General features: G+C 47.3%; 1 protein-coding gene across 5 annotated transcripts in view; it reads right to left on the reverse strand.

The window, feature by feature from the left end:
• The window catches only part of C8H1orf159 (chromosome 8 C1orf159 homolog), a 637,694-nt gene that overhangs the window by 110,591 nt on the left and 500,131 nt on the right, over positions 1–26,972 (reverse strand). For 4 of the 5 annotated variants that reach the window (XM_069610081.1, XM_069610082.1, XM_069610079.1 and 1 more), the window contains one exon: positions 8,359–8,424. The exons of the other annotated variant lie outside the window; for it this stretch is intronic. In XM_069610081.1, the coding sequence (XP_069466182.1) occupies positions 8,359–8,424 (66 nt within the window). The remainder of the gene's footprint in view (positions 1–8,358; positions 8,425–26,972) is intronic. 5 annotated transcript variants of the gene reach the window in all.

Genomic DNA, 26,972 nt, shown 5'->3' on the forward strand with positions numbered 1-26,972 from the left:
ACTTTAAGCAGGGGTTTCAGATGGATCATGTATATTCAGTGTACAAACCCCTTAACTGTGGTAAAATCTTTGAACAAAGATGGTCTAAAGAGCCAGAATGAAAGTTGTGGGCCAGGTAAAGGCAAGAAGGACTTCTCTTTTGCCTATATTCTACACACATATATTTGTTAAAAGACTGTAACTAGAGCAAGATTGGAAAGGCTCTCCAAGATCGGTCATGGTGAGGAGAGGAGGGCACACTTCAATGGACTCTGCGCTAAGGAACAGTGTAAACGTGTGCACTACCAAGAGTGCAGAAGCTTCCAAACTCCACAATAGTAAATTACTTATCTGTAGCTTTCAGAAAATGTACAGTTGAATTTGTATGTTGAACATTTTCTTGAAGAAAATGCTGAGTACAGGGAGAGCTTTGGAGAGAACTCCCAGCACTGAACGGGAGGTAAAGAATATAAAGATTGCCTCCAGGAGTGGAGCTATAGGAGGCACTGCCTATTGGCTGAGGGGTAAATAACCCAAAACAACACAGAACACTAAAGGGAATGCATTTTTTCTTCATTTCAAATGAAACTGCTTTATTGTTACAGAGGATTCCCACTCTGACAAAGGGGAATATTCAAGCAAGCATGTGAATCTATGAAATAGCCAATGCTGGAGAAACTTTGTTCTGTTCATATTTATTTGGTGTGGGATTAGTTCATTATAAAACGTAGGTGAAATATGCTTCTATTGTTTAGGAAGTGTTGGGAGGGGGCGTGGAGGAGGGTATGCTGAAATTGAGGACGTTGGAGTTATACATGACACCAGGGAAAGACACATTAGTTGTTACACTGGTATGAACCTGTCCTCTATAGGTATAGGCTTAAGTTGACACTGCGTTCAGAAAAAAATGGGAGATTATGGTTACTAGTTAATTGGTTAATGAACATTGTACACCCAAGATGAGCCAACTGATCAGTGGGGATTTAAACCCGGAAGATGAACATGTCTGAATTTAACAGGTGTGTTTGTGCCACTCGCGTTAGCCAGGATTCTACCTCATCATCCAACTATACTAATAGCACTTCACTCCTGCAAAGCCTTTGATTACATTGAATGTACATTCTTACCGTCCCTACAATACAAATCACATTGGTGATTGAACCCCTCACAGATTCGATCTGGTTTTTGTTGGCAGGAGTTGAGAGGAATATACTTTTATGCCAACGACAAATCCACTTCATTTAAGCCAACCAAATGAGTCTATTCCCAAGTTATTCAATAGGATTAGGAAATTGGACTACTACAGCAGCATTAACTGCAAAATGTGTGTATGTTATTCGGTAAAAGATAAACAATCTGGGGTTATAACTGGGGGAATAATGATTGCTAAGGACTTGTTTATTTGGATATTTAATGCAGCTAGAACATCTGATGCCTTCTTTAAGTTGAACTGGGAGCCCCTATTCTCAAGCTTTCTTGATGATATAAAGAGATTGGTGATGTTGTCATTACCTTTGATGGGTAAAGAGGTTCTTGTTTAACCTCTTAAGTACGAAGGAGGGGGTATCTTGTCTTCTGCACTATGTTTCCAGCGCGGGGGACATGATATCTCGCCCTCTGCACTGCTTCCCTTGGGGGCGGAGGGGGGGGGGGTTAGACAGATCGCCCCCTTACAGCTCCCTTGATCTCCCCGACGCAAGGCAGTGATGGGGAGGACTTCCCCTTCCGTGCCGTGAGGTTGGGGGGTTGCCGTGATGACGTTGGCGTACGCTACGTGCACCGATGTCATCAGGAAATTAAATTTACATGCTGAAGCCTTTAGGCTTCAGCATGTACATTTAGCAGAGATGCATTTGCGTCCTGCAAGGGCATTTCTTGCCTGATTTGGCTGTGTGAGGGCTCGTTGGAAAGAGGAGACCTCTCCTTTCCAACGAGCACTCGCACAAGCAGATTTCGATCCTCAACCAGCAATCCCCACTGGACCACCATAGAATTGATTTTGGGGGTGCCCCCTGCCCCACAGGCCCCCACCCCCACAAAAATAATAAATAAAAATGGGGCACGCTGTTTCACCTTCTTTGGAGACAGATGGGTGCTGTTTTGCACCCATTTGCCCCAAGGAAGGCAACAAAAAAAGGAGGGGAAGATCCTTTCTGCTTCCCTGGGGTGGGGGGCGGGCGGTAAAGTGAGTGCCTGGCCCCATTTTACCAACCTTGGGAAGCAGAAAGGAGCACTAGAACAACAGGGAATTGATTTCCAAACAGGCCCCCACCTCCAACATACAAAAAAAACTGGACACATGTTTTGCCTACATTGTTAGTGGCACACTTGGGGGCATCAGGGTGCTGGCCCAGTCCCTAGGGGCTAGCCCTCTCAAGAATCCCCCCATATAGGGGCACATCCTTTCTGCTTCGCTGTGGGGGGTAACATTGTGAGTCTGGTCCCAGTGTTCCACCCCTGGGAAGCAGAAAGGAGCACTAAGGCACCAGGGAAAGGATTTTGGGGGTGGAGGCATTTTGGCACGTTGCAGCACCGCCGGCCGTCCTGAATCTTTGGCTGAGCCACGTTAGAGCGTTTCCCTTCTGGGGAGGGACGGGGACCCCGTCGGGTTGCCCCTTGACCACTGATGGGCCGGTTGACACACGTGCGAGGCAGACATACAGTCTGGAGCAGCACTCCTGCCTTCCTAGATGTCTGGCCAGGCTGTGTTACAGCTCTTCCCTCCGGGGAAGGATTGGGACCCTGCCAGGGATCCCTAGGACCGCTGCTGAACTTGGGGACGGTCGACCAACAAGGGAGACAGGCGCCCAAGGCCTGGGGAGGCTCCCTGCAGCTGTCCTGGAGCTCTGGCTATGCTGCGTTCCCTGTGGGGAGGGATGGTGACTCTGCTAGGGCTCCCTTGGACTGCTGCTGGACTTGGGGAGAGTAAACTTTTTCTTTTCCTCCCAGGTAAGCGCACCCACACTTGAGGTACCGTTTGCATCGGGACACCTGTGGGAATGTGAGAAAGTAGAACATGTGTTGTTGCCGGCGTGTTTCAGTGGTTTCCTGGTGGCAAATGTCTGAAAATTGTGTTTCTTTCCTTACATATTGAACTTTGCTAGGGCTTGAGGGTAATCCATTCTAGGGCGATGCTCGCAAGTCAGACCTCGTTGGATTCACACCAGTGTCTTCTTTTCAGAAATGCATGGGGTTCCCTGTTTCCTTGGTGACTGCGACGCGGCAGGGGCAAATGTGTAGTTTGTCCGCAATGACTAATCCAGTAAACATTTGCTCTTCCCAGAGCATTGGGTGAACCCGTAGTTTAGCCTTTTCTCTTTGCGCTTAAATCACTGCACCCACACATGTGAGGTACCATTTTCTTCTGGACACCTGGGGGAACACGGGAAAGTAGGACATGTGTTGTTGCCCAGCGTGTTTCAGTGGTTTCCTGGTGGAAAATGTCTCAAAATTGTGTTTTCTTGCCTACATTTATTAATTTGCAGGGGCTTGTGGGTAGTAAATTCTAGGGTGATTCACCCAAGTCAGACCTTGTTGGATTCCCATGGATGTCTTCTTTTCAGAAATGCATGGGGTTCTCCGTTTTTCCTTGGTGGCTGCGACGCCCCAAGGCCAAGTCCAGTCTCAAGTTGCTCTTTGCAAGGGGTTGGGTGTACCCGTGGTTTAGCCTTTTCTTTTTGCGCCCAGGTCACTGCACCCACACATGTGATGTACTGTTCTCGTCGGGACGCTTGTGGGAACACAGGAAGGTAGGACATGCGTTGTTGCCTGCGTGTTTCGGTTGTTTTCTGGTAGCAAATGTCTCAAAATTGTGTTTTTGCCTACATTTTGGAATCTTGTGGGACTTGGGGGTAAGAAATACTAGGGCCATTGGCAAAAGTCAGACCTCTTTGGATTCCCACGGGGGTCTTCTTTTCAGAAGAGATGGGGTTCTCGGTTTTCTTTAGTGGCTGTGACACTCCAGGGCCAAATCTGTGGGTTGTCCACAAGACCAAAAACCTAAAAATGTCCTCTTTCCAGACCGTTTGGTATACCAGTGGTTTAGCCTTTTCCCTTTGTGTCCAGGTCAGTGCACCCACAGATGTGAGGTACCATTTTTGCTGGGACGCCTGTGGGAACATGGGAAGGTAGGACATGTGTTTCGGTGGTTTTCTGGTGGCAAATGCCTGAAAATAGTTGTTTTTTACCCCCCCCTACATTTTTGACTTTGCCGGGCCTTGTGGGTAAAATATTCTTGCGCGATTTATTTCTGTCATTTTTCCAATTTTTCCCAAGCTATGGGAACTCTAGCTACATAGTTGTTGCCTGACCTGCACAAATGACCCCTTCTTGAACCTGGAATTTTGCCTACTTTTGAGAAATGTATGCCTTTCTGTCTTCCTATTCAGCTTTCCTACCCTCTTCTTCCATTCCGTCCAAGCATGTCCTATTGAAATAAAGGGAATAAAATCGCATACCTCTCACAAAAGCCGATGGTAACCTTACGAAAAATGTTTTTTTATTTCCACTCAACCTGTTCTTGAAAGCTTGGAAAATGGCGAATTCAGAACAGCAAACCATTTATTCCTAGCCCTTATAAGGAAAAAAACACAAGCTTCTTTGTGCATAATTATTTTTGGCATTGTCTGAAAAAACACAAAATGTGGTCACTTATTTGCTCACACCCTCCCTACAACAAACTAGCAATCCTTGGGGGTGTTATAACCGCCTACGTGTGGGAAGAAAAGGGTGCAAATTTGGCCGGGATATCACTAGTAACAAAAAAGGAACAAGGGATTCAATGCCACAAACTGAAATGTCCAAAAAGGGCTCCGCACTGGGAGCGAAACCCCCTCACCCCCACCAGCAGCAGCTAAGGGATTCACATTATTGCAGTTCACATTTCCTTTACATCTCACAGTTCACACCAAACACCATCCTCCAATAGGAATTGGAGAAAACTGGATTTGAAAACTTGTGTGGCCCAACTCCCAGAATAAATAGCCTTGGAAATATTATCAAACTATCTGAGAAGCAGGGCTTAATCTTTCCAATCTGAGAACAAATGTTTGGGCTATAAAGAGGGTAATAGAAAATGAATGGTTACATATGGACTGGATGCGGAAAATCCAGCAATTAGAACAGAGAAAGGCTCTATGGGACAACATATCCCGAATCAGGTTCTTCATGGAGGGTCCACATGTGCGCTTCTCCCAACAGGTGCATTGGTCGTACCAACTGTGCAAGAAATTACAAATAAAATAGGATGAAAAAATAAAATAGGATGATGTCATTATGGGACAACAATCTGCTGCCAGAAATGAAACAAATCCCTGGAATTCAAAGTTGGACAGCAAAGGGAATGTTCTTGGAAATCGGCATGTCGGGTCATTTAGTGAAATGCAAGACGACTTTGGCCTGACCCAAGAAAGGTTTTATCAATAACTTCAATTTAGATATGCTCTTCATACACAGTTAAGGGGTAGGGGGATTAAATGCTTCCCCAGGAAAGCCTTACAGAACATAAGGTTATGACTGGCCAGATTGAGGAAAAACCAATGTTATCTTGCCTTTGTATAGTGCCTCCAGCCATAGATTATGGTGAAGGATATCAATGATGTACAGGATGATTAACTTGAGGGCCAAATGCGAAGAGGCTCTTTAGAAGAAGGGGACTGAAATTAGGTTTTGACTTCACCCAGGGAAGCAGGTATTAATGTGCAATTTCAAATGATACATTGAGTTTATTATTCCCCAAATGAGCTTTATAGAATGGTCAGAAGATAAAATAACACTTGCCCCAAGTGTATGATAGTGACGGAGACATTTCTCTGGTGTGGTCATTTACTCAAATACAAAGATATTGGGGTAGCATATTATGGAACATTAATACGACATTGAGGTAGATGTAGCACCTACATTGATATTGCTTGACATTTGGGAGATGGGGGGGATTTATCCTGCAGTTCTTGTGAGAAATGTTTTTTTGCAATGGCATTGGTCACAGCCAAGAGGGATAGCCAAAGGAAATTGGGAACACACACAGGTGTGGGGGGAATGAAAAACTGATGTAGATAGAGGTGTTAAGATGGATTTCTAAACTCTGACATGGTGGGCAGAAGTTTAGGAGTCACACTGGTTTAGTGAAACAGGGGAACCTTCTGGACAAGCCAGGCCAATCTAGGAAGCTTGGCAGGCGGTCAAAACTAAGTTTCAGGAGGGGTGAGAGTGATCGGAAGCCCACAATGAGCACACACAGCTACAAACCACAAATTACACTTATACAAGTGTATATAAAATATCTATACATTTGTCGTCGGCCGGACCAATAGACACAAGTAACTTTAGTAGTATGAAAACAGTTATCAGACAAAATCCTTATATTATACAATATATATACATTACGTTTCCTAATGAAATACAGTGGTAAAACGTAGCCACAACCTGTAGAGAGAAGGTTGAGTTAACACATTAATAGCATTAGGCAATTCTTCACAGTCGTTCTCTAATTTTCGAGTAGAAGAGGGGAACCTTGTGCTCAACAGAACAGTTGTGCATAAATCGCACAGGTGAAGCAAAAAGCGGGTCTTCTTGAGAGTGCTGCAACGAGCCAGGAAGGGGCTTGAGGCAATGAAGAATTGGTTCCCACTATTCGAGTAGGCCCTGCCCTTGGCGGCAAAGCAGTGTTCATAAGGCGAGAATAGCTAGGGAGCAAGGGCTAACCCAGCCAAGTTCGAATACGTATAAGGAATACTCGTGCGTAAAAGTGATCACTTGTGCCAGAGGGCCACAGGTAAGTGATGCAAGTTCTCACTGATCCTCGGCACAGTCCAGACCAAACTTTGCCAGTTTCGTCAAGGTCGCTAGTAGGTTGGAGTCCTGCAGTTTCGTGGCACTCTGGCTCTCAGCGGCTGCGGGGGAGAACGATCTTCCGTGGCGGGACAGTTGCCTTTTCTTCCAAGGGATGTATGAAGAAAATTCTGGTGCAGGAGGCTTCAGGGCACAGGAATGCAGAACAGCCAGGAATCTACAGCGACCACCAGCTAGGTGCAAAGGGAATCACAGATGCAGGCAGCGTTCCTCACTCTTCTAATTCGGAAGCCAGAGGAGCTAGGCTGGCAAAATTTGGTGGGAGAATGCACAACACCACAAGCAAGCAATGTCCCAAGTCTCGGGTTTGCACTCGAGACAGCGACGGTTCTGCAGGATACCCTGAGGTAGAGCTGGGCAGTTCACTGGATGGCCCAGGAACACTTCCGAAGGGGCTCGTTCGGTGAGTAAGCAGGGGCGCTGAGATTAGTTGTTCACACTACCTCAAAGGGGTGAAGCGCCTTGGCAGGCTTTCTTGATCGAAGAAAAAAGCAGGGGTCCAACGGAACGGCAGGGGGCGAAAGGTGCCAAAACCTTCCAACGTGTCTCCGGCGGTTTCACAAGTTTGTTTCTTCGTGCAGGAGAATTGGCTCCTTCTGTAGTTCGATGAGAACTCAGGTGAGCGACCTGCAATGGATGCAGAGCCCCTTCTCTTATCCAAGATTTGCTTTGCGCCAAAATCAAGAACTTCCAACCGAAGATCTGCTCTCTTGCAAGCATCCTAGTCGTGGACCAATTACTGGGTAGTCTCATTCAGGCACTCCAGATATCCTTGCACCAGTAGTGTCGATTGGGACGGGACGGACAATCCCAACCCACTCCTGAGCACACACACGTGACGGGCAGAAGCCTGCTAAAGAGATCGATTTTCGCGGGAGGCTGCATGCCCAAATAAGGAAAACCCGGGTTACTGGACCTGGTTGAAGGCAAGGGACAAAATGGCCATGGAACAGAACAAAAGACTTTGTGGCTCGGCCATTTTCGGTCCTGGGCACAGTGTTGAACCAAAAACGGTAAACGCAATGTGATTCGGTAAAAAGAAGTAAAACACTTTAAAAAGAACCTGCTGCTACCAGTTTGTCCCAGGCACACTCGTACAATCACCAAAAAATCCTCTGAGGGTGTCTAGGGCCATAAAACAAAAAGGGACTTCAGCACACGGTACTGGAAAGTACATTGTGCATTGTTAAAAAGTTACCAAGAAATGGCAACATAGTCAAAGACTAATGGAAACAGTTTCCCAGTACTGACAGCCTGAAGGACGGTCAGTTTACCCATAACAAGTGACATAAAGCCCAAGTGAGTACACTGGTAAAAATCGCGATAGGATAGCCAAACAAAAGCAAAAGGTTTGGGGGCTCCATAAAAGGAGGGATATTTGCATTTCCTAACAAGAGGTGTGGAACCTTAGAAACTGATCTAGAAACAGAGATGTTGCCATAAGTGGACAAACAATTGCACATATGCAGACGCAGTCCTTGTATTCAGAAAAGCGCATCACATTTTGTAAACGGGCAGGTGAGCAATTACCTATGCTGTGCATGTTGGGAGCTGTGGTGCTGGTGTTCATGTGGGACTCGGATGCTCGTGAAGTGGCTGCAGAAAAAGGACACAGAATAAAGCCATTTATAATAAGAGTACCAACAATTTCACAGTTCACATACATTTTTTTATGAAATGGACCATTTAACCAGTATTTATTGGACCCAACACAAACGCAACGCGTGGGCATTTTCGCTCTATTGTCTATAAAAGAAGACATTGTGAACAACGTGTATGAACGACCTTGTACCTGAACAACGGGATAATGGAGTGCTACGCTTTACTAACATATCAACAGTTATTCCCAATTTGGAAAACTAGGGAGCTAGGGGAAAGCTGGCATAAATAATTTGTCTCATGTACCAGAAAGCCCAGATGCTTAGGATTACTCATCTTTTGCCAACTCTGAAACCAACATGTCAACAAGATACTCTTTAGCACTTTAAATCATCCTAGCACAACAGTCCCAGATGCCTTAAAACAGTAGCAGCACAAGTTACATCGTAGGGACTGATGACACCGAATATACAGTGCCCCTTTATTCCCAACGCCTGCAATGCCATCCTCTGTGAGAGGGCTGTACTGAACTCTATACCTGTGCAGCAACAAATTAAAAAAACAATGCTAGACGTCCCGTGCACAGGCCCCACCGCGCTCGCGGCGCCAACCACCCTTTCCAATAAGTTAAAGACAGCATGAAGAAATAGTGGGGATGGATGGGGACGGGAAGCACTAATCACTGCAGTGTGCTACTTTACTTTCCCCTATGCCCCATCCCCTTTCCTCCAGAGCTCTGGAAGATATAAAATCAACAAGATAATCTGCGGGAGGAGGCAGAAGCAAATGGAGCATTGTTCAGCCAATAAGATGTTTGTAAATTGGTCTGGCTAGTGGTAATTGGCTCTTGGTGAGTAAGGCATTGTGTGCTGTTTGTATGTATAGAATTGAGGTGGTGAGAGACTTTTTATGGCGGAGTAGTAAATGGCAACTTGACATTTTTCCCCTGAAGCATTGTTCCAAAAATAAAAATGAATCACACATCAAATAATTGGCTAAACCAATTTGGGAGCAGACGCTGTTAAAAGTATGTTCAAATGCCATATCTGGTCTGGAAATGTCACTGCTGGGAACAGACAAGTAAAAACCATCATTGACTCCCAGCTGCTGGATTCTGGACTGAAAAACAAGTTAAAGACATACTGACATATTCTTAACGGCCACTAAAAATATGTAACATGAATCCTTTTATGCTGGACTCAGCAAAATCGGAAGTAAAGGATAAATCATAATCTAAATTACACTGAATGAATACGATTTTATTGTTGGATTGTAAAAAAGAGCATTGATGCAGACAGTTAATACTATTTTCTAGAATCCAACAACAAAATCATATCATTTAGTCGTTAACTTTGTATAGGTAGCACCTTACTGCCAGAATGATTTTCAGATTTTCTGCTGGTAGACCAAGATGAGCACAGGCCAAGCCTTTAAGTACCAAGCAGCTAACAACATCCATTGGGCAGATGGGTGTAGAGACCGATCCTGCTTTTATTACAGTCCATCCACTCAGCCGGATCTGCCACAAATGCTCTGTTGATAGTTGTTAATGGTCTGAGATCCAATACCAGTTTGCCCAACCTGGAGCTATAAGCACCACGCTACACAACTTGAAGCCTTTCAACTTGAGATATTCCAGTAAATGAATGACGGAAAGGCGTTAGGAAACTGGTCCAAACATAGAAGAAATGAATCCCTCACCCAGTCTTCAGGCATAAATGGAATATTTCCTGTCTCCAAAGGTAGTGATGTGATGCATATTGTTGGAAAATGTGATACAGCCCGAGAAATGCTGGCCCCACTCATGTAAGAGTAAGATTATGGAAACTCAATGAAACTGCACAGGTGTTTACAAGTCGTGGACGGCAACTGGGAATATTTTGAGCTACTAACCATTCCCAAAGACTTGGTAGAATCTTGCAAAGGGAGGTAAGGGACACACTTAGCTCCCAGACACCCACGCAGGAGAGGCAGAGGCTGAGAGACTGCATACCACACAGTCAGACCATGGTGCTGTAGTGATGGACTCCCGAAGCCTACAAGGACGCAGAATGGTGTACAGCCAGAGGCGAATCGTATTATGGATTCAAGATGGTATATACGTCACTGCCCGACCCGTAGTGAGAATCCAAGAAGGTTCAGACATCACTGGCCCAATATATAAACGAAGAGTCGCCAGGTGATCACAATCAGGCAGTTAACCAATGCAGAGGAACTGCTGAATACAAGGCAGGAAATAATTAAGAAGAACAAGGGAAAAAGCCCAACCGCAAGACCTCAGACAATCCACTAGCTGCCTCCACCAATTAGGAGGCAACCCATTGGCCGCTTCAACCAGTCACAATCACCTATATCAGTCAAGCACTATGAAAAGGTTAGGTGAGCCCAGGAGAGGCAGTAGCAGACCGGGAAAAGGACATGATCATTGCCACTCCTTGCACTGCCCAAAATTAATTGAACTGCCCTGGAAGATCGTTTATCTAATTTTGAATCAAGGGAGAGACAAAATAATATTCTATGTTTTGGGTTCCTGTAGTGGGCTGAAAGTCAGCAACCTAAAAGCCTTGTCTTGTGCTGCCTCCTCAAAAGTCCGGCAATACATTTCAGCTGTAAGGAACAGGTCTGGGCACAAAGTGTCCTCAGGCCAAGACCAGACCCGAAAAACCACATTTTCTTAGATTTTCTATTAAACAAAGTGCTGTTGTTGGAAAGGGAGAAAGGCGACATAATATGGTGTGGTCACAAACTAGAATTATTCCAAGGCTTGGCCCTCAGCACTCCCGAGACGAGAAGGACATTTGCAGAAGTCAAGAAGGAGCAGATCATAGATGCATACATTATGCCTGGGGCTTTGCTCCGGTATCCCCGACATTTCATTGAAAAGAGCAAATCATGTGCCTACCTCCCAAGCACAAGTGAAGTCAATTCTGGAATTGCTGGTCGAACAGTCACACTTTTGCTGGTATGGGGGAGATAAGGCCCCATCAGATATACACAAGAAGATTCCTGAAACATTCACCAAGGGAAGGGAAATGGGCCTCTCAAATGAGAAACTAGGATATCTCAAGTAAATTTGATAGCCCCCCGCTCTCTTTCCCAAGTACATAAAAGATGTCTGCGTAACATTTGATGCAGACTGTGCAGCAATGATTTATACATGGAATGTTAATGGAATTAATCATCTAATCAAAAGCACAACATTTATTTCCTATTTAAAGAGATTGCACGCTGACATTGTATATCTCCATGAGAGAAACCACAATGACAAGAATGTACCAAGTTTGCCCCGAGAGTTCCCAGGGTCCAACAGTGCAGAAGAAAAATGAGGTGATTATACTGCTGAAAAATAATGTCCCATTTAGAATTCAGCAAAGCTTTATAGACAGAGGGTAGATGGGTCGCACATTTTGGAGATCTAAGCGCATGGAAACTGTGTTAATGTCAGTTTATGCTCAATGTACAGAGGATACGTCATCTTTTGCGAAGATTCAGAGAACTCTCAGCTCATATGTCCAACACCGCTTGGTTGTTTGAGAGGATTGAGGTAGTAGACTGAAATAGGAGTAGATCCAGAGTTCACAAGCGTCTTATGACCCCAAATATGTCAGCATTCAGGGAGATGATTTCAGATTCCGATTTGGCAAACGTGTGGCATCTTCTTCAATATATTACCCATTCCAGTCTCCAAGACACCTCACGTTTTCAGACAATGACATGATCATCACTAGGTTGCATTTCCCCAACTTGTAAGATGCTAGCATTCTTGCTCCAGCCCTTTCGGATCATGCACTGGCTTCTATTAGGTCAAAGATACCAGGTCTCACCAACACTTTACACATGTTTTGGAATTATACACAGGTCTTAATACCCCCCTGAGATCAGTCATCAGCCTCTTTGGGTTGCATATAATTAAAGTGGGCTTGAGAAAAGAAAAACGAGGTGCAGAGAGAATTCTTATTTTGGAGACATCTATTAAGACTTTTGATATGATATGGCATTTATAACGCGCCTACACACAAGTGTTTCAAGGCGCGATAAGGCAAGGGGTGGGAGCAGAGGGAGGACAAAGACAACAATCTTACTAGGCCAGTGACATTGAGATTGTGCAAGTGCAAGGGGGAGGGGAGGGGAAAAGTGCCTGTCAGGACAAGGGGAGGAGGGTGAGTGCCATACAAAAGATCAAAAACAATAAGTGCGGCCAGCAGGTGGTAAGTGCGAGGGTTAAGTGCAGACAGCAGGTGTTCAATAAGTGCAGATAAGGGGACTGTAGGGTGCAGAAACTGACCTATGTGCACGGGTTGCCAGGAGGCAGTGCGGGTGTGCAACTTGGCAGGCAGGGACCTGGGCCCGAAATTTTCAATTCATCTACAAGAATTAACCACATGGGGCAACTCTACGGGCAGTGGGGAAAGACAAATATGATCTAAACAGAGGGTCCAATGAAAAGGTCCTTTTTCTACATTAGAAGGCAGGAAACAACCAACTTTCATGTGCACAAGAATAAGGCTGTGATGATCCCAGCGCAACCGATTCTTAAAATGCAACTCGCAAGACATACTTCCCAGAGAGAAACTGCAGAGGCATGTTGGTCGTTCTATTCAGATTTGTACACTTCTGAAAGGACAGAGGACAAATCCCTATATGACAGTTTATTGGATCCATTGTCCCCACCAGACTGAAAAGAATCAGCCCTCGAATCGTCCCACCCCATCTTTGACTAGGATATATCCGCAACCATTCACAAGCTTTCATCTGGAAAATCACTGGGGCCGAATGGCTGCTGCTCAGATTCTTATAGACCACGGACTGCTCCATAGATTCCACTGCTTGCCAAACTGCACAATGCTTTTTTGAAACGGGAATCACTACTGGATTCTATGAGAAGGGTGAAGGTCATCGTAATTCATAAGCAGGTCAAAAACCCACAACTGTGTAGCAGCTACTAACCAATCATTGCTCAAGCTGGACTTAATTGTTACAAACAATAATGTTGCCGATACCCAATCCCATATCTGGGGCAATAACCACCCAAATCGGGTAGGGTTTATAAACCGGTCCTTCAGAATATTTGAGACAACCTCATTATAAAAATCCCACGTAAACTTTCTAATCCCGCAGCTTTGATTTCTTTAAGTGCGGGGAAGGCCTTTGATAAGGTTGGATGCCCATATCAATGGCACTCTCTGTTGGAGTTTGGATTTAGCGATATCTTAAGTGGATTGGAACACTTTACAATATCCCAACAGCATCTGTGACAGTGACAGGTGCCAAGTCATCTCCTTTACTTTTGAAGATGGGCACAAGCTAGTTGCTGTACAAAATGACCCAAAATTCAGAAAATCTTGACCCCTCTCTTTGATGAGAAGAGCCTCTTTTGTTCAAATTGTTTAATTGCCTCAGGTTTTATATATTACTAGCAGAAGAACAAGTTACTTCTTACCTTGTAACATTCTTTCGATGGGATGTTCCTCCGACGTATTCCTTATCTTAGATATCTCTTTCCAGCTTTGCTGGCCTCGGAAATTTTCTCTCTCTAGAGGGCGCTGCGCGTCGACGTCCGCCGAGTCGATGTCCCTCGACAGCCGCCGTATCGACGTCGACGTCATCCTGCCTATAAAGGCCGCGCACAGCGTCCGTTGCTCAGTTCCGTTTTGTAGCCCACAATAATTCTTTCTGGACTAGACTAATCACCCTGAAGGAGCGTAAGATGCAACAACAAGGGAAGTAGTACTGCGGGGATGGATGGGAGGGTCGATAAGGAATACGTCGGAGGAACATCCCATCGACAGAACGTTACAAGAAAAGAAGTAACTTGTTCTTCGAAGGGATTGTGTCCTCCGACGTATTCCTCATCTTAGATAGGCTCCCATAGCAGTATTCTGTTATTGGAGGTGGGAGTACTGACTTCATGCTTCCTCTTATTGATGAATAGAGTGCAATACTGCCCTTCCAAACCTAGTTTCCTGACTGGAGGAGGAATCCAAGTTGTAAAACCGTGTAAAGGTATGGACGGACGACCATGTGACAGCCGCACATATGTCTTTAACTGGCACTCCTCTTTTGAGGGCCGATGAAGCTGCGATACCTCTGGTCGAATGAGCCCTAAGATTTTGAGGGGGCTCTTTTCCTGCCAGTTTATAACATTCCAAAATGGCTAAAATGATCCATCTGGAAATGGTCTGCTTAGTTATCGGTAACCCCAGCTTGTGACCTGTGTAGCCTACAAACAGCTGGTCTGCTTGTCTTATCCTAGCCAGTCTACTAATGTAAAAACTTAAAGCCCTTCTTGGGTCCAGCCTGTGTAACCTCTCTTCCTCTTTCCCCGGATGGGGAGGAGGATAGAAAGATGGAAGGGTAATCTTCTGTGTGATATGAAATTCAGAAACCACCTTTGGGAGGAAATTAGGCTTCACTTGCAGAACAACTTTGTCTTTGTGAAAGAATGTATGAGGGGGTTTACAAGAAAGAGCTTGTAACTCGCTCACCCTTCTAGCAGAAGTAAGTGCTACTAATAAAACAGTCTTAAGGGTAAGAAATCTTAACGAACAAGAGTGGAGTGGTTCGAAAGGTGTGCCCATCAGGAAAGTTAGGACTAAATTTAAATCCCATAGGGGAACCTGGAATGGTCTTGGGGGATAAACGTTAGTTAACCCCTTTAGAAACTGTATTACCAAGGGTAACTTGAAATAGGATGGTTCTGCCGCAGTGCGCTTAAAGATGGATAGCGCTGCGAGCTAGCCCTTGCCAACTTGAAGGCCTGAATTCGCTAAATAAAGTAGGAAGGACAAAACCATTGGTGTACCACATGAAAAGGGATCGATATTCTTTTCCCTACACCAGCTGCAAAATCTGTTCCAACGGCAGCAGTATAAAGATTTTGTTGCTGGCCTTCTTGCCGAAAGCAACACCTCCATAACGTCATCAGGGAGGTCCCAATCCTTGTACCTCAGCCTTTCAGAAGCCAAGCGTGAAGGTTGAGGGTTTTGATGTCTGGATGTAGAACCTGACCTCCCTTCTGTGAGAGCAGATTCTCTCTGAGTGGAAGTCGAATTGGAGGGCAGATGGACAAGTCTAGAAGGTCCGGGTACCATGTTCTCCTGGCCCAATCCGGGGCAATTAGGATCATGGTTTTCCAGAATCTTCTCAACCTCCTGATCATTTGAGGAATGACAGGGACCGGTGGAAACGCATACAGGAGCGGAAACTCCCAGTCCACTATGAACGCGTCTCACAGAGCTCCTCTCGGGGGAAATTCCCTTGAACAGAACAGATCGCACTTCCTGTTGACACTGGTGGCGAACAGATCCACCTGAGGGGTTCCCCAAAGGACGAAGATCTCTTGAAGGACTTCCTGAGCTAGTTCCCACTCGTGGGAGACTGTGCTCTGCCTGCTCAGAGCGTCTGCTGTCAAGTTCTTCTCTCCGGCTAGGTGAACTGCCGATAGAGAGATTCCTTCTTAGATTGCCCAAAACCAGAGCTGCATCGCCTCTCTGCACAGAGGTAGTGATCCTACGCCTCCTCTTTTGTTGAGGTAATGCATGGCCACTGTGTTGTCCGTCATTATCAGGACATTCTTTCCTTGTACAGATGGCAGAAAAGCCTTCAGCGCAAGTCTGATGGCCATCAGCTCTAACAGGTTGATATGTAGTCTGGACTCCGAAGGAGACCAACGACCGCTGATAGTCAGGTCGTTGGCGTGGGCTCCCCACCCCGTGAGTGAGGCATCCGTGACTACTGTTATCTCCGGCCAGGGTTGCCAAAACTGCTCTCCTTTCAGAATGTTCTCCCGACAGGCCCACCACTGAAGGTCTCGAGCCACCCTGTCGGGAACCTGAAGAAGATCTGTCATTCTCCCTGAGAATTGTGACCACTGAGTTCTCAGTGCCCACTGGAGGGATCTCATTCTCAGGCGAGCCTCTGGCACTAGGAAAATGCAGGATGCCATGAGGCCTAGCAACCTCAAAAAGTCAAAGGCTGGGAGACGTTGGGCATTTTGAAACTTGGTGACCATCTGTAGAATATCTTGAGCCCTCACCTCTGGTGGGGAGGCTTTTCCCAGGGAAGTGTCCAGGATCGCTCCGATGAACTGGAGTCTCTGCGATGGTATCATTTGTGACTTCTTTAAATTGAGGGAGAAGCCCAGTCTGTGAAGGGAGTGGCAAACATGATCTAGCTGGATCTGAGCTTGATCCGAAGATACAGCTCTGATCAACCAATCGTCCAGGTAGGGGTAGACGTGAATCCCTTCCCTCCTTAGACTTGCAGCCACTACCGACATTAACTTGGTGAAGACCCTCGGGGCGGAGGTGAGCCCAAATGGCAGCACTCGAAATTGATAATGAGAGTTGCCAATTGCGAACCTCAGGTATTTCCTGTGTTTGAGATGGATTGGCACATGGAAATAAGCGTCCTGAAGGTCCAGAGATACCAACCAGTCCTGGAACTGAAGGGCCTGAAGGATCTGAGAAAGAGTTACCATCTTGAATTTGTCTTTCCTGAGGAATTTGTTCAATTCTCGCAAGTCCAAGATGGGTCTCAGTCCTCCTTCTTTCTTTGGAATGAGAAAGTAAGGGGAGTACCAGCCCTTGTTCCTCTCCGCTACAGGTACCGGTTCTATGGCACCTTTCTCTAGCAGGTCTAAAATTTCCTGCAAGAGGAGCGGATCTGGAGCTTTTTGAGAGCTGATCCCCGGTGGATGACACTGAGGTATGCATAGGAGAGGCAAGCAGTAACCTTGTGCAACTGTCTCCAATGCCCAAGCATCTGACGTGATAGCCTGCCATTCCGCCAGATGTTGAGTTAACCTGCCTCCTACAGGTGTCTTGTGAGGGAAGTCCTCAGAGTGGTTTTGGGGCGGCTGATGCAGATGCTGATGGTAAAGAAGCACCTGATGTTGCTGCGGCTTTTGAATATCTACCCCGTCCACCTCGGGTAGTTCTTCTTTGTCCCCTTTGAGCCAGTCGTCCTCTACCTCTTCCGAATGCGGAGTAGAAGAGAAAGGACTTGCCTCTCGCAGAGGTTCCTGTGGGACGAAAAGGTGTCTGAAGGATTGCAGCGCCTAGGGATTTTGCTGCTGCCTTTGATGTTTGCAGTTTTTCTAAACTGACATCCGCCTTTTTCCCAAACAAAGAAGAGCCATCAAATGGCATGTTCAAGAGCCTGGCTTGCACATCTGGGGCAAAACCAGACTTTCTCAACCAAGCAAATCTCCTGGTTGTTGTACTTGCCGCCATTGCTCTGCTGATACTGTCAGCCGAATCAATGCCCGTCTGGAGGGATTCGCACATAGCGTCTTTACCGTCCTTTATGATATTTAGGAACGCCTCCCTTTCTTCTCCCTCCGGGATGCAGTCAGCCGCTGTAGAAGCACACTCCCAAAGTGTATGGCTAAATCTAGCAAGGGTGCAAGTAGCATTAATATATTTTAACGCCATGCTACATGCCGAAAAGACTTTCTTAGCCATAGCATCGTATTTTTTATCGTCCCTGTCCTGTGGGACGGTAGGGTAAGCAGTCTTGATGTCAGTAGAAGATGCTGTCTGTACCACCACACTTTCTGGGGATGGGTGTTTGGACAAAAACTCCGGGTCTGCAGAAGATACCCTGTATTTAGTGGACAGTTTTTTTATTTACTACCGGGACGACATCTGAGGTTTCGCAGTTCGTCATGATTTTTCTTTGAAGAGCTTTATGAAAAGGTACTACAGGATCCTCCTGTGGACCTTTATCAAGAATATCCGTGAGGTCATCCTGTTGGAAAGCCTGTGAAGTTGTTGACCACCCCATAAATTCTGTGATCCTGGCCATTAAGGCTCTATAAGGGGTTTCAGCATGCTCCCCTGGGTCTGGCCTAGCGAACTCCACCTCTGGGGAAGTGTCTAAACCACTTGCCTCATGAAAAGGAATAATGGAGTTCCTTTAATCTGCGTTCCTCTGAGGATAACTCCTCTTGAACTGGGGTTGCAAATCCCTGCAACTCAAATGTCTCTTCTTGGTCAGATAGTTCTCCCTCTTCCATAATTGAGGACATTGTTCTCAATTGGTCTGAACTCACAAAGGGTGTGAAACCCATCTCCAAGGCAGAGGGTGCCAAACTTGTAATCGGCCTTGAAAACGTCGATGTCGTCGACGCAGACGTCTAAGGCTTCGAACGTGGTGTTGAAAACAAAGGTGGAGGCCTCGAGGTCCTCGATAGAATTGGAATTCTGCTTGAAGATGTCGACAATCTCGACGACATCGTCATCGAAGACCTGGGAATAGCCACTGGGTGCGCCGCAACCGCGACTTTCCTTGGCGTCGACGCCAGTGTTGAGGATGGCGTCGAGTCGACAGACCCGTGTGTCGAAGGTCCCTTCGACAACGGCGTCGAAGACACCGACCTCGGCGTCGACGGAACCTTCGAAGAAGGATTCGAGGTCTTTGCTTTACTCGAGGGTTTGTGACGCGCTCGAGAAGCTTCCTTCGCCGGGTACTGCGACTCGCAGCGTTTTGGACCTTCGGGTCTTTCGACCAGAGCATCGCTCTCGGCAGTCTTCGAGGGGGTCGAGGCCGCTTTCTCGAAGACGCTCATCATATTTTTTCGGAATTCCTCCCATTCAGCCCGGGAACTATGTTTCGTGGAACAAGGGATTCTCTTAGGTGAAACAGAGGAAGAGGAGGACGAAGAAGGGGATCTTCGGCGTCTCCTTTTCGAGTGCTTCGATCTCAAGGAGTGATGGGACCCGCTTCGAGACCTGGAGCACGAATGGTGACGAGGAGACGAATGTCTTGACTTCGTCGAGGAAGAAGAAGCTTTAGAAGTCTTACCTTTTTCCAGCTTCTCCCTACGCTCTTTCAGGGCCTTAGCTGTCATGGACATACAGTCCTCGCACTCCGAACAATGGTGTTCAGCTCCCAAACACCACAAACAGACCCTGTGAGGGTCAGTCAGCGACATCTTTTTTCCACAGTCTCGGCATTTTTTAAAGCCGGACCGAGGGGTCGTCGGTTCAGATGAGGAAGCCATTGAGTATGGATCGAATATCTCGAGGAAATTGGAATAATTCTCTACGAAACTGAGCAACGATAATCCGAGGCACTGAGTAAGCGCGGAAAAACGGAACTGAGCAACGGACGCTGCGCGTGGCCTTTATAGGCAGGATGACGTCGACGTCGATACGGTGGCTGTCGAGGGACATCGACTCGGCGGACGTCGACGCGCAGCGCCCTCTAAAGAGAAAACATTTCTGAGGCCAGCAAAGCTGGAAAGAGATATCTAAGATAAGGAATACGTCGGAGGACACAATCCCTTCGAAGTACCCGTTCTCCGAACGAGTTCTGTAGACAGACATGACAACACTGATCCTGTAGATCGCTGTTCCGATTCGCTTTTGGCTTCATGTGCTTTGCACCCTGAAGTAAACTGCACTGCGAATGGGTGCGTGTGGCTGGCTGACATACCCCGGAGCAGACATTGGGGGGAGGTGAGAGGTGGTGTGCTGCTGTATACTGGGACCTTTGGTGCTCACTCCCCACCTCTCGCCTCACCATGGCGTGGTGCAGTTCATTACGGTGCAAATAACTTGGTAAGCGTGCATCCCAGGCCTGGACCTCGAGTTTTGTTCCTCGTGTTGGGACCGGTGCTTCTACGACCACATTGATGTTTCACCGATTTCAAGCAACAGTCTCATCTGTGAAGGTACTGAAATCCAGGGAAAGGGGTGGGGTGTCCAAATGTCATGTAGCTAGTAATGCCCGGAGGGTCCTAACAGGTAACTATGCAAAATTTGGTGCAGATTGGAGGAACAGTGTGGAATTGTATAAGGAACAAAGCTTCGCCACAAATCCGCAAAAAAACACATTTTGATATGGGATACATTACTCACCGTAATCGTATTTCTGATGCTTGTATCTGCTTAGATTCACATGCTGTGCATAGGCCGACATCTAGTGGAAGCTGCGGAGTATTACAGTTTGTTTTTCGAAACTCGAAAATGGGCGTCGACACAGGCGTGCCAGTAATACTATCCCTAGTGTGACGTCCACTGTACCCAAGATCCCTCACGCGTCTGGGATCCTCAGATTGTATTTTTTCTGACATGAGGAAGCATGAGGAGTAGCGTGAGTACAGATAATCCAAGCAGATCGACAGAAAGGTAAGACTACAAGCAATCATGCGCCTTCTCTCGGAGGGGAGGAAGGGTGGGTCGCATGTGAATCTAAGCAGATACAAGCATCAGAAATACGATTACGGTGAGTAATGTATCCCTTCTGAGGCTTGTGGAATCTGCTTAGATCACATGCTGTGCATAGATTAGCGAGCAGTACCCGAAGAAGGAGGTGGGATGTGAGAAGGGTCATGAGCAAACAGGTGTCTTAGAACCGCTTGTCCCACTTGTGTATCTGTCTTGGAATGGGTGTCAATGCAGTAATGCTGAGTAAAAGTGTGAATAGAGCTCCAAGTAGCTGCTTTGCAAATGGTGTCGAGGGGAACATTTGCAATGAAAGCCAGAGTGGCACCAATGCCTCTAGTAGAATGGGCCCTTGGCGTAAAAGGCAGAGTCTTTTCAGAAAGAGAGTAACACAGCTGTATACAGTTGATAATCCACTTCGAGATCGCGCCTTTAGAGACGCGATCCCCCTCTCTGCCTGTAGCTACGGAGACAAACAGTTGATCTGTTTTTCTTAGCGGTCTGGTCTTATTTACATAGTAGAGGACCGCCCTACGCACATCAAGGGTGTGTAGTTTCACCTCAGCCGAGCTTTGCGGGTTCTGGAAGAAAGCCGGAAGCTCGATGGACTGGTTTACATGGAATTTAGATATGACTTTAGGTGAGAACCTAGGGTGTGTGCGTAAAACCAGTTTGTCTTTGTGGATAATAAAGAAAGGATCTTGCACTGACAGAGCCTGAATTTCACTGACCCTTCTTATGGAGGTAATGGCTACTAAGAAGGCCGTTTTATAAGTCAGGTGTTTGAGACTACTTTTATGCATGGGTTCGAAAGGGGGGCCCATGAGCTTAGCTAGCACCACATTGAGGTCCCATCCTGGCGGTGGGTTCGAAATAGGAGGGTGAAGTCTCTTTACTCCTTCTATGAAGGCTTTAACTACTGGTACTTTCCACCACAATACTTTGTTATGGGATGTGGTGTAAGCCGAGAGGGCTGCCAGGTGTACTTTCAGAGAGTTAAAAAACCAAACCTGCGTCCAGCAGGTGGAGCATGTATGTTACCACGTTGGAAGAAGTGCAATCAACTGGGTTGATTTGTTTATTCTGGCACCAAATAACGAATCTCTTCCACTTGTCAAAGTAACAGTGCCTTGTGTTTGGTTTCCTGGATTCTTTTAGGATGTCCATACACCTCTGTGGTAAATTGAGATGCCCAAACTCTATGACCTCAGGAGCCATGCTGCTAGGTTCATTGAGTTGGGTTCTTGGTGCACTGTTAGACATTGTTGCTGGGACAGTAGGTTGTACCAGGCTGGGAGTTTGATGGGCTTGCACAGCGCCATCCTGCGTAGGTGTGGAAACCATGGTTGTCTCGCCCACATGGGAGCAACTAGGATGAGCGTCATCGATTCCTTGTTCATCTTGTACACCACCTTTCTGATGAGAGGGGTTGGTGGAAAAGCGTACGCAAACATCCCTGACCAGTTCATCCACAGGGCGTTCCCTTGGGAGTCTGGCTGGGGGAACCTGGATGCAAATCCTGGGCATTGTTTGTTTTCGCTTGTGGCGAATAGGTCTATAGTGGGGAAACCCCACTGAGAGAAGAGATCTTCTACGATCTCTCTGTGAAGGACCCATTTGTGTTCTTCTGGAAGGGAGTCTCTGCTTAGGGCATCCGCTAGGGAATTGAGCTCCCCTGGAACAAGTTGTGCTGATAGGAAGATGTTCCGTCTGAGTGCCCATATCCAGATTTTCTGGGCAAGCTTGGACAGATTTGGCGAACGAGTCCCTCCTTGTTTGTTCAGATAGAACATGGCTGTCGTGCTGTCCGTCCGGATCTGCACCGACAAGTTTAGTAGATGGGGCTCGAACCCCCGAAGCGCTCGGAATACTGCCAGAAGCTCTAGCAGGTTGATGTGGTTCTTGGCTACTGAGTGAGACCAGAGACCCTGAGCTGTGTGGTGGAGATGGTGAGCTCCCCACCCAGTCAGGCAAGCATCTGTAGTTACCACTGCTTGTACTTCGGGATCGTAAAAGGGTTTTCCCCTTGCGAGATTCTCTTTTGTCCACCAGTGTAAGCTCTGTACGAGTGTTGGCGAAACGACCACTAGATCGTCCCACTGACCACTTGCCTGAGACCACTGTTTCGCCAACCATTCCTGCATGGGACGCATGCGCAGACGCGCGTGGGGGACCAGGTAAATGCATGACGCCATCATGCCCAGTAACCGCATTGCTTTGCGTACCGTTATTTGTTGACCTGACTGATAATGTGGAATTTGCAGTAGTATATTCCGAATTCTCTCTTCCGAGGGGAAGGTCAACCCTTTCTGAGTATCTAGGATTGCTCCTAGGAACTGTTTTGAGGTGCTTGGCACCAGACTTGACTTCTTCTCGTTGATAGAGAAGCCTAACTCGTGGAGGAGGTCGATAGTCCTCTGAATGTTTGACCTGCAAATTCTTGGGGTTTCCCCCGTTATGAGCCAGTCGTCCAGATAAGGGTACACTGGGATTGCCTCCCTGCGTAGGTGTGCAGCTGCCACCGCCAGTACCTTGGTGAATACCCTTGGTGCTGAAGCTATCCCGAAGGGCAGTACCTTGAATTGGTAGTGGCGACTGTCCACTTTGAAGCGCAAGTATTTTTTGTGCGCCGGGAGCATGGAAATATGAAAATAAGCATCTTTCATATCCAAGGTTGCCATGTAGTCCCCCTTTTTTAGGAGGGGGATTACCTCTTGTAGCGTGATCATACGGAATTTTTGGGGCTTGACATACTTGTTGGCAGGCCGTAAGTCCAATACTGGGCGCATTGTCAAATCTTTCTTTGGCACAAGGAAGTAAGTTGAATAGATACCCTTGTTTACCTGGTGTCCTGGGACGAGTTCTATCGCGTCCTTTTCTAGCAGAATGGCGATCTCCTCGAGAAGGATCTTCTGATGTTCTAAGGAGTGTATTCTTTGTCGTGGAGGGTGGTTCCGGGGACGCTGCAGTAATTCTATACAATATCCTGTGGACACTGTTGACAGCACCCATCTGTCTGAGGTGATCCCTTCCCAAGCCTGGGTGAAGTTGGAAATGCGCCCCCTACTGGGGTTGCGTGAGAAGGGACCCTGAACTGAGCGTCACTGCTTTGGCGGAGGCGTGCCACCTCCCTTGTTGGGGCTGCCTCTGCCTCTTCCACGACCTCTCTTGTTACCTTTACTGTAACTTTGGGTAGACTGCTGGTTGTTGTTCCATTGTGTACCCTGTCCTTGGGCATAGTTGCCTCTTTGTGAATTTTGGCCGCGTGGGCGACGAAAATTACTGTTCCCCCTCTGGTTCGGGGGTTTGTTGGTAAGCTGGCCAAGGGATTTGAGAGTCTCGTACTCGTCCTTGGCATTTTTAAGTGCGTCTTCGACCGCTTTCCCAAACAATAGATCTGGTTCCACCGGCTTGTCTATTAATGAAGCCTGTGTTTCTGTTTTGAACCCCGACTGCCGTAACCACGCATGTCTCTTGATAACAGTTCCTTCTGCTATCAATCTTCCTGCGTTGTCTGCAGCGTCGAAAGTTGCTTTCAATATGCAACCAGACACGGCTCTCCCTTCTGCCGAGATCCGAGCCAACTGGCCCTTTAATGGTTCAGGAGCAGAGGCTATGAGCGCCGCGACCTCTTCCCATTGATGGCAGTTGTAACTTGCCAACAGGGTGGTGGAGTTTGCAATCCTTGCTTGGTAGGCGGACGTTGAGGCTACCTTCCTGCCAAACCCGTACAGTCTTTTGCTCTCCTTGTCGGGAGGAGCTTCTGACGACGATAAGGGTGTCCCAGCCCTCTTCCGAGTGTTGGTAACCACTAGGGAGTCTGGTTTAAGATGACCTCTTATATAAAGAGGGTCAGACTGGGCTGCCCGAAAAAGTTTTTCGACTCTGGGGTTGACGGCTCTGGTGAGGTTAGGATTCACCAGGGATGGATCTATTCTACGTTGGATGGATTTAAGGATAGGGATGGTCTGAGCGACCGGCCTCCTCTCTCCCACCAACTCTTCTGCGAAGTCCCTTTCCTCCTGTACACCGTGGGTGTCGATGTGAAAATGTTCTGCTGCGCGAGCAAGAACTTCATTAAGGAGGGGTTGGTTATCAACTGGCGAGTCGGTAACTGGGGCTTCGCTCTCTACCGGGGAATCTACTCTGTAAATTTCCTCATCTTCTACCTCCTCCAGGTCCTCATCCTCCGCATAGTATTCAGACCCGGTTCGTTCCTCCATAATTGAAAACTCCTGGTCCCCTTCAGGGAAAGGTTGTCCTTGGTATCTGGGGTGTAGAGTATGGAGTAGAGTAAGGCTGCACCTCGAAGGGGTCAGGTCTTTCGACCCGGGCCTTTTTACTTAGGGGGATAGGATCAGAGGAGCCTGAGGGTGTGGCCCCTTGAGGATCATACGAAAGGAAATGTTCTGGGTTTTTGTCATAAAAATCCGCTAAGGAAGACATCCTTGACATGACCCTGTCTATGTCCTCACTGGACCATTCTTTGGAACAGGGTATGACTTTAGTAGGCAACTTAGAGGACTTATCAAGGGTACCCTTGCTGGATGTTGATGTCCCAGTAGATTTATGTTTATCTGTCTGCTTGGGGTGGAAGGATGGTCTTACAGGAGTGGAAGGCTGAGCTTTCCGCTGTTTCCCTCCCTCCCCGTGCGTGGAAAAATGTTTTCCCTGCCCCTTAGAGGCCCCAGAGACTTTCGACGCCTGGCGCCGAGGGTCGGGAGAGGTATCTTGTTTCGCGCGTGGGGCCTCGCTGGTGTTAACTGCGCTCTCGGTCTCTTGGAGCGCGGCCTGGGGGTGGAAGTCGTCTTCGTCTTCCGACGATCGAACTTCCGTTAATCTAGGGAGCGAGGCACTCTTGGCAAGAGTGGATGATTGCCTTGCGTCATGAGGCGATCTCGATCGAGAGCGCCCAGAGGACACCGAGTCGGACCGTTCTATCCGTGCCTCTTTCCGAGAAGTCGACGTCGTCGAGGTTCGGTTGGACTTAGTGTGCTTAGTGTGTGTAGGTGTAGCGCTTGCGTCGCCGGGGGTCTTCCCCATAGCCGCCCTGCCGGACAACCTTCCGAGGTCGGGGACCTGCGCTCGGCAGTCTTTCGACGCCGTAATGCCCTCGCCGTCCGAAAGTACGGCGTCGCTGCCATCGCTGAAGGCGCCCTCGGATGCCATGGCTGCCTGCCTGGCGTGGTGGGCCCAACGCTTTGTCGAACGGTCCTTAAGTGTTTTAGGTTTAAACCTACTACACGCTCTGCAGTTCGCTTCGGGGTGGTCCCTCGGCAAGCAGAGATTGCACGTGGCGTGCCTGTCGACCCAAGGGTATTTGCGATTGCACTTGGGGCAGAATTGGAAAGGGGTACCCTCCATACGCACCTTGAGGCAGCGGGCTGATAAGTGTAGGAAAATATAGTGTACCTATATACCAAGTGTGAAGAGTATGTACCACCCCCCACTCTCCCTACTTGCAGGGCCGAGGCCAGCGGCCTACTAGGCCCGGGCCGAGGCCAGCGGCCTTCCGAGGCCCAGATCCGTCGTGCAGCAGCCGACGGTCGATGTCTTCTCCAGCCGTCGTCGAGATCGATGTTCGACGTTGGGGTGGGGAAGGATGTTAATAAATAATTTTAAATTGCAATAATAGCAAAAGTATGGCTAAGGCCAGGGGACTCCGCAAGATGCTTCCGACCAGTATGGCGGAAAAAAACAATCTGAGGATCCCAGACGCGTGAGGGATCTTGGGTACAGTGGACGTCACACTAGGGATAGTATTACTGGCACGCCTGTGTCGACGCCCATTTTCGAGTTTCGAAAAACAAACTGTAATACTCCGCAGCTTCCACTAGATGTCGGCCTATGCACAGCATGTGATCTAAGCAGATTCCACAAGCCTCAGAAATATATATATATACACACACATACATATACATAAACCAATAAAAAACATTGTTACAGGGACGTTATGGTTACCAGTAAAACCGCAAAACCCCCAAAATTTGTGAGTTGTGGTAAGATAAGCAACCATAACTGACGCTACCACTGTGTGCTGCAAGGACTAACACCCATGACATCGAAGATGCCATCACAAATGTCATTGATGACATGACTGATGACATCACATGAGTATATAGGTTACATGAAACGCCTCGACAAGGGATGGTGACTGTAATGTTGGCAGAAACCTAATAGAGATCATCTGAATAACTGTCATGGCACAAATAGTTCAGTAACTAATACATTGCTATAAACAGCATAGCAGCACAGAGCTCTTTCCAGTACATGAACTGACTCATGTAGAAATGCAGCCATTATCTGCAGCATCCATCAAAGCGGTGGAATAATCTAAATTTTGCGCATGCTGCATAGTACAATGAAGAATGTTTG

Source organism: Ambystoma mexicanum, chromosome 8 (assembly GCF_040938575.1).
Source record: "Ambystoma mexicanum isolate Mex_15411 chromosome 8, UKY_AmexF1_1, whole genome shotgun sequence".
NCBI classification, from domain to species: domain Eukaryota; kingdom Metazoa; phylum Chordata; class Amphibia; order Caudata; family Ambystomatidae; genus Ambystoma; species Ambystoma mexicanum.